This window comes from Ceratosolen solmsi, unplaced genomic scaffold, assembly GCF_000503995.2.
Source record: "Ceratosolen solmsi marchali unplaced genomic scaffold, CerSol_1.0 scaffold57, whole genome shotgun sequence".
Classification (NCBI taxonomy): Eukaryota; Metazoa; Arthropoda; class Insecta; order Hymenoptera; family Agaonidae; genus Ceratosolen; species Ceratosolen solmsi.
This window is the reverse complement of record NW_011948427.1, coordinates 2,091,342-2,101,306: the sequence shown is the minus strand read 5'-3', so window position 1 is coordinate 2,101,306 and position 9,965 is coordinate 2,091,342. Positions and strand designations below refer to the sequence as shown.

The 9,965-nt window shown below is 45.3% G+C and overlaps 1 protein-coding gene across 1 annotated transcript in view; it reads right to left on the bottom strand.

Annotated features, from left to right (window-relative positions):
* Positions 1 to 2,123, bottom strand: part of noc (zinc finger protein no ocelli) — a 2,853-nt gene extending 730 nt beyond the window's left edge. Inside the window, 2 exon segments of the mRNA XM_011501102.1 lie at positions 1 to 1,248; positions 1,704 to 2,123. Of these exon segments, the coding sequence (XP_011499404.1) occupies positions 1 to 1,248; positions 1,704 to 1,790 (1,335 nt within the window). The 5' untranslated portion in view covers positions 1,791 to 2,123.
* Positions 2,124 to 9,965: the final 7,842 nt, after the last annotated feature.

Below are 9,965 nucleotides of genomic sequence, written 5' to 3'. Positions count from 1 at the left end.
CTTGCCGCAATACGAGTCACCGGCAATCCAATTGCAGACGTGAGCACGACCGCCGGCCGACCCGGCGGGCCCGAGGCCTCCCGGGTAGCCGGCGAGCGAGGGAGGCGGCGGCGGCATCTGGCCCAGCGACGAGAGCGCCATCAATCCGTACTTCTGGTGGTCGCACTGGGTGCAACCGCTGGGACAGGCACTCGCGCTGGCCGCGGCCATCATCATCTGGGCGTTGTGAACGCTATACTGGCAGCCGGTGCAGTAGGGGTCCTTGCAGACGGGCACGAGGCTCTCGCCGCCCGACGGCGTCTTGACGCGCGCGTAGCTCAGATAGGGGCTCCCGTTTGCGGCGGCAGCGGCTGCGGCCGCGGCCGCGGCTGCCCCAGGCCCGGCGCCTGGGTAGCCCAGGAGGGCCGCCGCTGCCGCGTGGTGGTGGGAGAAGGGCGAGGCCCCGGCGAAGGGCGGCCGGAAGGCTGGATTCTCGGCGAGGCCCGGAGGACAGCAGAGGGAGTTGGCACCGAAAGCCGCGAGGCTGCCCGCCTTGTACATGGACTGGAGGCTCGCTGTCGCGGCGGCCGCGGCCGCGTCCTTGGCCGAATGACCGGAGAGAACCTCCATGCCCGAGCGGACGATGGGGCTGGCACCGCTAGTGGCGCGAGGCGAGGCGCTACTTGGCTTCTCGTTACTCGGACTCTTGCGCTCGCTGCCGTTTGGGCTGCTACTGGTGCTGCTGGCACTCCCGTGGCTCGTCTGGTGCAGGCTCGTGGCCGGCGAGGCCGACTTGCGTCCGAGGGGCGTCGAGCGGCTCGCCGATAACGTCGAGGTCGAGGACTTTTTCCCGTGGCTGTGGGCCAGGTGCGCGTGCGCGCCGATGCTCGCGCCGTCGAGGCTGTCACCACTATTGGCACTGTTACAAGCACTGTCCGGGCCACTGCTGCCACTTGCACTGTGCACACTGCTGGCCTTGGAGGCGGGCCTCGGGGCCTCGTCCGCGGGCGCGCGCTTCGATACGACGTTCGTTTCATAGGGCTTGAAGGCGAGGCCCGCGGAGCCGGAGGACTTGTTACCGCCGTCCGACGGACTGCCGCGCGTCCGCTCGAGCTTGGCCGCCGGTGGGGATCGGGCACTCGAGGCTACCGAGGAGCTTCCCTTCGACGGCTTCTCCAGAGGCGACATCAGCGACTTTGAGGGCGAGTCTGCCCCTATCTGACTGCAAGTTTGGGCCAGCAAGGCCAGCGGACTCTTCTTCGCATCCAACTGCAATCGAAATCACGCCATCATTATTTATTTGGTTGCTTTGATTAATGGTTACATTGATTGTCGATTGATCGTCGATTCGAGCTCTCGTTAATAATATGAAATGATCGTGGGAAAGGGGAGATGCTTCGGTAGTAGTTGCCGGAGATGGAGCGAGAAACCAATGATACGGGATTTTTAAATCGATCCCATTAATGGGAGGGAGTGAGATGAACGAGTGGGAATTATTGTTAATGTTGATAATGCTCGGTTAATGGTGATGCGAGATGTTATTCGGATTTTCCACTATGATGAGACGGAGACTGGTTCGTTTTGGAATTTATAGGAAAAGTCAATTGTCAGCAGAGTAAGGAAAGTTCAACTCGTTTTTTATCACTCATCGTATAATGGCAAAGGCGAGAGAGGAGGATGGACGCAAGGCTGGTGAAGAAAAAAAAGAAAGCATAAATACTAACCGTCGTTGGAAGCGGAGATAGATAATCCGGCTGGAGGTACTGATTGTGTCCGGTGGTCAACATACTGCCCTCCTCGAGTACAACCATTTGGTTACTCGGGCGTACGTAATATCAGAGCGTCACAATGCACGAGTAAAATAAAATCGCAGCTGCTAGGAATCCGACTTCGTGAGGAGTCGTCCTAAGATGCGGCGTAAGGCCGCGGAGGGCCGCTCAGCTCTCGCTGCCGAGGAAGTGACTTTCTCCCTCTATCTCTATCTCTTTCTCTCTTTCTATTCCTTCAGTTAGGATCGATGCGTAAAGAACGAGTACTCGGTGCTCGCTCGCTGGTTTCGACACGCGCACCACTCGAAATCCAAAGCGGTAGTGAACAGCATTCAGTTCCGCGATGCTCCGAAGCTACGACCGTTCTGAGCTGAGGGACGCTTGAGCGCCACCTGGCGACTGCCGTCCCCTCACCCCTCGATCTGCCGCTAGGGGGAACCTGTCGTCGCAGTGCGTCCCCACCATCACCTCAAGTGCCCGGTTGGAAGGGACTGGTGGGGCGGCATTCTAATTTAACACACCACCCATGATGTTGGCTCGACGATGACAGCTTCCATCCCGGCTTTGATATTTCACCGCGTTTACGGCCCTCTCCCGACACCTTTCCCCTTGCCCCGTTCACCGACGACTTGCTCACGCCGTTGACGTCGTTGTCGTATATTGTTGTGTCGTGGCCGTTGTTGTCGTTGTCATTGTCGTTGTCGTTGTCGTTGCCGTGGCTGCCTTGTCGTCGCTGGGTTGTCGTTGACATTGTAGATGTCGTTGCCGTTGTCGCTGCCGTCCTCTTCCTCGACGTCGTCGCAGTCCTCCTTTTCCTCCTTCTCTATCACTACCATCGCCATCAGCAGCGGCAGCGGCAGAAGCAGCAGCACCACCACCGCCGCCACCACCACCACCATCGTCAACGTCACCACCGCCACCACCACCACCATCACCTTTACCACCACTACCGACGCCGTAGCCGCCGGCACTACCACTATCACTACCACCACCTCCATCTCTTTCGCGTCGCAGTCGACGTCCACCTCCAACGCTACGTCCGCGCGACAACCCAATATTTTGTACCGTGAAAGCTGTCCGTCTTCGCGCTTCCTCCCCCGCTCGGAGGCGGGACTCGGCTTAATAAGCAGCTTTCAAAATAGAAATGTAATGGGCCGGGGCGATAGTACGCTCGAGGATGGGGGCGGCCAAAGCTAGGAGGGAAGCTTTGCACCGCCGCCGGCGGGTGATTGATTGCCCGTCGAGGCGACTTACCGACTGCCACGGGTTACGAATGACAGCCACTTAAGCGCCGTGTTTGCCTACAATTTCACGAAAGCGTTTTAATTATCGGCCAAATAAGTAGTCGACGGCATACCCGCGATGATCCCGCATACTACCACTTCCACTACCAGTCCTACCACAAAAATTACAACTACAGCTACGCTTCGACCACCAGCCCCAAGTGTCGCACTGACCGCTAGCTCTACTAACACTCCTCTTTCGTTCTCTTCTATTTTTTGTTTTTGTTTTTTTTTTTTTTTTTATACAAAATGTATGCTTCTCGTGGTCACATCGATTGCCTAGCCGAGTGCATAGCACACCTTTCTGCGACGCTTGAATGTCTACTCGTCGAACGCTACTTTTTCCCTATCATCCTTCCCCTTTTCACCTTTTCACCTTTCCACCACAGAACGTTTTCATAATAAGAAATTATTGGTGGAGCCCGTAGGCTACGCTGTCATAAATTTCAAGACCAAGCATGTCTTATATTATTCGGGACACGAAACGATCATCCAATTCAAAGGCTATCCTTAATGGTCGAAATGTGAAAAAGAAAGAAAAAAAAATTTTGTAGAATTGTTCGATTGGAAACAATAATATTGTGCGATTTCGTTGCGTCATGGCTTAAGAATTTTTCTCCTCGATCAAAATGCCTCGACATGCTTAATCGAGAAGTGGTAGTTAGAGAACAGGAGCAAACAATTTGAAAAACATACGTGGCGTAATTTGTACTTATTTTTAATTAAATCTGGGTCATAAGACGACCCGATTCGTAAACATCCCTTTTGGCATAAGTAATTGACTCCATAGGGATTATAACTGCCAATTGAATTTGTACAAGAGACTACGAGTAAGAGTGCATAATTCGTTTTAAACAGCCTTGCGTGTGCATAAGGACTAAAGTATCGAAAACTCAGGGACTCGTGGCAGTAGGATAAACAATTAATAAATCGCAATTCTATGTCATCGGTGGCATCTAACCCCATTACCGCTGGTTTTAAAAATCAAAGAATACGAAGGACTTTCAAATAAGGATTCTTGGTATCCTTAATTCTCTCCCAAGAACTGTCCAAGTAGAGTAAATGACGAAAGTTCCAGCTCTCATATCATACATCCAAAAGCATCACTTAAATGAGCGAAATCATTTCTTTTCCGTGTAGCCAATTATCGGGCCGGAACGATAAGTGCACGGTCTGGCCGTCAATCTCCTCTTCCTCCTGTGATCGGCCATCTTCAAACGAGGCCCCGCGTGCAGTTTCTATGTCGGACGCGTCAGAGAGGAGAGGAAGCATTCGTCGCCCGAGGGACCTTTTCTCGATCGCTACCGGGCTTTCGATACTCTTGCCAGATTAGCCAAGAAAGGAGAGAATGCACGCGCGCGCGCCCGTTTGCTCGCGAGAATGAGAAAGAGAGAGAGAGAGAGAGAGAGAGAGAGAGAGAGAGAGAGAGAGAGAGCAAGAGAGTGAAACCAAGCGAGTCTCTTAATTCCCTTCTCGCGCTTCTGCCTTCTTTTTTCTTCTCTTTCCTCCTGCAATGCTCGATCCCCCCCCCCTCCATCCCTTGCTCGCTCCAACCAAGCCTTTTCTCTCTATCTCACTCCTGCCTTTTCCCCTTTATCTCGAAGCTGACGCGAGAAATTCTCGACGTATCTCTCGGACCACATAAAGGTTTCAAGAGGCGGCTTCGAAGATAAGTCATGGCGATATATTCACGGCGGTGCCGTGCACGAGCCTACATAATTCATCCCGTCGATTTACGAAATCGAAGGGAAGAAGGACGAGGTTAAAAACGAGACATACATTGTAATTTTTGCACACGCTAAGTGCACGTTTCACCAAGAACGTCTCTTCTTCTCGCTGAAAGGGAGAATTCGTGAGATTATCAGTCTTGCCAATACACGATTTTTGGTTAACTCCCAAGTCGTTGAACAAAAAGTGCTCAACCAGCCAAGTAGTTTACTAACATTCTATACCATTTTTTATTTTAAGTAATATCTTGAAAATAATATTAAAGTGTGCTTATCGTAGCTACGATAGAGTCGGTGAGATCATCCGTAAATCCAATATAATGAAGTCAAGTAGCTAATTTTACGCAAAATAGAATCATTCAGAAAATATTTATATGCAAGTACGACACACTACTTAAGTGGCGTACGGATTTAAAGGAAGTGTTGTGAATTGTTTCAATGGTTCTTGAAATCAAAAATAAAGAAAAATTCAATTAAAGAAAGCTAACGAATATCGATCGCATATCATATTTCTGGGCTGATTTACAGAGTAATGTATAAACACTATATGATAGTGTTACGTGTGCTATATAAGTAGGGTAAGTTGTAAATGATATTGAACAACTAAATTAATTAATGATACATAAGATAAAATAACAAGTAAGATGTTTTTATGAAGATGCGCGCATGTAAATGGATGTATGTATATACGAGCCAATCATTCAAACGTACTAAATAACGGAAATTTCCACGCTATTATCCATTATAATAAAATCGGTCCTCTTCGCATCTCCTCCATAAATTATAATATAATGAAATACGCATACTTCGGCGTACCGCCACTCATAAAAAATCGATCTGGTCCTCTTGATACAAAACTTACCTGCAATGCAACGCCACCACCAACAAATCAAACAAAGCATTCATTTTTTCGTCGCGGACCTCTCGCTTGGCTACTCACTCCAACAACTCGAGTTACACACGCGTATGAACCCGTCGTAGCGCGAACTCCAGAAACTCGTCGCATCTCATCTCACTCATTCTCTCTCCGCCCACTTTTACACACACACACACACGCGCATACACACAATTAATCTCTCTCTCTCTCTCTCTCTTTCTCTCTCTCTCTCTCTCTCTATCTCGTAGTTTCCGTTCCGCCACCCATAAGAAATCCCCATCAAAGGCTGTTATTCGAATCGTTCCGTCATCCTTCCTGTCACAACCAGCTTCTCTTTCTCTTCTCCGTATACATAAAGAGAAATATAGAAGGCATATAAAGAGTAAGAGAGAGAGAGAGAGAGAGAGAGAGAGAGAGAGAGAGAGAGAACATAGACAGACATAACTATCTGGTACTCGCCGCTCTCTCCAATAAGAAGATCGAAAAAAGACAGCCACAACTTTCTCTCTCTCTCCCTCTCTCTCGGGAGCACGCGCGTTTGGGGTTCGTATTCATGCGCGCGTATGCGTGAATACGTGCGTGTTGAGCGGCTGGAGGGACGGCGCCGCTAACGACCTAACGCCGAGGTTATCCTCGTCCTAGCCGACGCTGACGGATGAGTTTACAGCTAATGTTGCGGCCCTTTGATGTTCAGCCGCACAAACGCGATGCGCAGCAGCAACAGCAGCAACCTTTCCAGATCCCCGGATCTTCTTCATCTCTTCCCCCGATGGTTCGCTTCTCTTTCGCTGTACTCCTGTCTCCTGCTTTCTTATCCTTCCTTGGACGTCGAGTCGGTTTCACCTCCTTGAATGCAGGCTACGGACGTGCTATACAATTGATATGATTCGATACGATTGTTTGTCATTGCGACGAGTGGACGGACGAGGTATAATATTCAATAAAAACATAATGCCATGCTTCACGTTTATTAATGCCTCGGTCATCTGATAAAGTTTGTTTTACTTTTGTGATTTGTGCCATGATAAATCTATTTTTCAACTAGTTTTATAAATTTCTTTTCTCATTATATTTTAAAACGAATTATTATGTATTATTCATAATTCACAGAACTGTCAATAATGTAAAGGCACTTTATATTACATTTTACTTATAATTATTTGAAATTTAATTGTGCATAATAAAATAATTTAATGTAATACCTTAAATGACGATTTTATTCTTTATTTTGTTACACTGCCCTGTAATCTATCGAAAGTATAAATTTATGTAAATTAATAGCAATCTTTGAAAGGCATTACACATTTTAAAATATTTTTTTGTATTTGAAAATGAAATATTAGATATTGCATTCTTGAAAACAATATGATCGTATAAGGTAAATAAGCTGTTGTTATTAAATGTAAAACGACGCTGCACAGATGTACTAAAGTATTTAATTGTATAGGAAATGATATTTTGAATATTTGCTTAGTCAAGTTTTAGAACTTTAGAATGCCTTATTATTACCGTCGCTCCTATAGTTTGTGCAAGCAAATTATTCGGACAAAGACTGCCCACAGCCAAAAATCGGCAAAACTACAAAGCTTCTATACTGACTTCTACGTTTTTGCCGCGCATTCCCCATATCCTTTACACACAAGCATGATTGTCAACAAAATCCATGAATTCTAGTTGAAAAAGTTCACGTGATGAAAATTGATTGTTGCAGGGAGCTCGTGGAAAAACTCTGACTCTCACTTGTCATTCAATTTTCAGGTATAGAATTGGCATTACAGGATCTCAAAATAATAAGGTCGGCTACAGTCACTGCTGGTGTCTCGGGTACCCTGGGATTTTCGAAAGAAGAAAGAGTATAAATGAGGGAGAAAGAAGCAGAGGGAGAAAGAGCGAGAAAGTCGACGAGAGGGAACAAGAGAAAGATAAATAGAATGCCGCCGTGTACGGTTCAGCGGCTGATTTATTTCGGCCTGACTTGTTTTCTAACCGAGGAACACGCTGTCGAAAAAATTATGGCATTAGTCATCTCGTCGGGTGAGAGAGAAGACAGTCGAAAAACTTATTAATCTATTTTGAGAGGTGCAATAAAATCAATTGTGTTAATGGTAGAATCTTTTTCTATTTCTTTATCTTCCCCTCGTATTTTTCGTGCTATCTTTACTTTGATCGTTTACTTGAGCTGGGCAATGGGATTGGGGGAGGGGGGACCGTCGGAAGATGAATGATTCGTCCGTGAATTTCATGGTGTGACAAGCAGTTTTTGAAAATTCGCGTTAAATAAAGTGTTTAGTGCTGAGTAATCAAGGGACTATTAATTTTTGTATTTACTTTTGCCAAAACGGAATTTCACAAAACCAATCTTTTTCATTCTCATTGAAAATAAAAATACGTTTTGATAAAAGAAACCGCGAATCTTGATTCTTCCGAGGAACGACTCTTAATAAATATTTATTACTGCCATATCACTATTGGGCAACAAAAGTTCGGCAAACATTGCCATGTGTCATATCACTTGAATTGTACATAAAATGTTATTTTTGAGAGACTCGTACAAGCGTGTGATAAAATACTTTTTTATGATTATGGAAATAATCTTGTGAAATAACTGTGAACATTGGTAAACTCAATATTTTCTTAAATTAGGTTAGCTGTCCTCTTAATTATTCATTACTCTTTCTTTTGTACAATTTCACTCAATATACAATTTACGTCAATTATTTTTCATTGCATTGCTTTTATTAAAAATGTATATGTATTATTGGAGGTAAAATCAAAATATACTAATATACTTGTAGCTTATTGCTGAAGGATATGAAAGCTCGGAGCGTATCTCTTATTTATAAAATCGACTCAGTGAATTGAAGTCATGGATAGCACAAAACTAAGTTATAAGTATCTATAGAGATATGGGAAAAAAATTTTCCTTCCAATAATTTAAACGAGAACTCGATGTGGAGTCGAGACAAACTCAATGGAAACCGCTTAAGAGCATCCCACATTTCTAGCCGGCAATAAAGCCCAAAATCTTTCATACCAATAAACACAAGACGCTGCCAACAGTACCTGCACCTTTCCATTATAAAACAAAACTCGACCATCTGCAATAATGCAGTTTCATGATGGGCGGATCTACACATCCTTGTAAAAGGGCGAGAAGGGTGTCTATTCTGTCGAAGGAAACTCAATTTATAGTGATTCGCGCTCATACACACCAATTTCATTTCTCACTACTCCCTTCCCCCTAACTCTCTCTCTCTCTCTCTCTTTAACGTGTACGCTCCCGAACAAACTCACCCTGTCGGAAAGATTTCGCATTCCTTTTACAATGCGCGTATTGCTCGAGTGCTCCCTCCGCGCGCCATTGTGGCCCCCTTCCCGCACTATAAAAGTCCATTTTGCACGGCGCGATCTGAACTATGTGCGCTCGAATAATGTAGACGCACACCGAGTCGTAATAAATGTATAGGTGCCGTTGCCCCATGAATACGCAGAGCTTTGTACCAGTGCGACGACAACGTGTTCCGCTCGGTTTGTTGTGACAAGGTAATAATTTTGTCGAGCTTTGTTGCAGGGGTCGGATTAGTCGGCGTACCCACGAAAGAGAAAGAGAGGGGCGAGGGAGAAGACCAGGGAAACTAGGAGGTGGTCCGCGCATTTCTAACCTTTAACGGTGCCATTGTAAAGATTATTGAAGAGAGATGTTGATTTTGGTGCCCCCGTATATGTTTATTGGACGTTGTTAAGGCTTTTGCGTTGGATTGAGCATTTTTAAATGATTCTAGGCAAATAGCCGGCTTTATAGTCGGTATAAGTTGCCCTCTATTACTCCGACTTTGTTGTCGAATAATAAAATAATAGTGGGCTCATTTAAAATTAAAGATGTGCCTTGGCGGAACAATTTTCACTAATTCAGGCCAGTCTTTTCAAATGTATTCTTCATGGGCTGTTACGCAGGTCCAGTTGCACGTTAATATTAATTTTAAAAATTAGCAATTGTTCTCAAATATATTTATTAAAAGCAGACGTAGACTACGCTGTGATGAATAGTCATTAAGCATACGTTTAATAACATTAAATATTTTACCTAATGCAAATAGCTTACTAATGATATTTTCAGAAAACAATGTAATAGTAATTGCAGTTTATTACGTATTAATAATATTAAATGAGCACAAGCTAAAAACAAAAGATAAAAATACTGTAATGTAAAAAATGAGCTATGAGAATACAATAATAAGATACGGGCTTCAAGATTTTATAATTAGTTTGACAATGGCACTAATAATAAAATAAATCTCATAATAAAGTCCATAAATATTACAAATGAAAA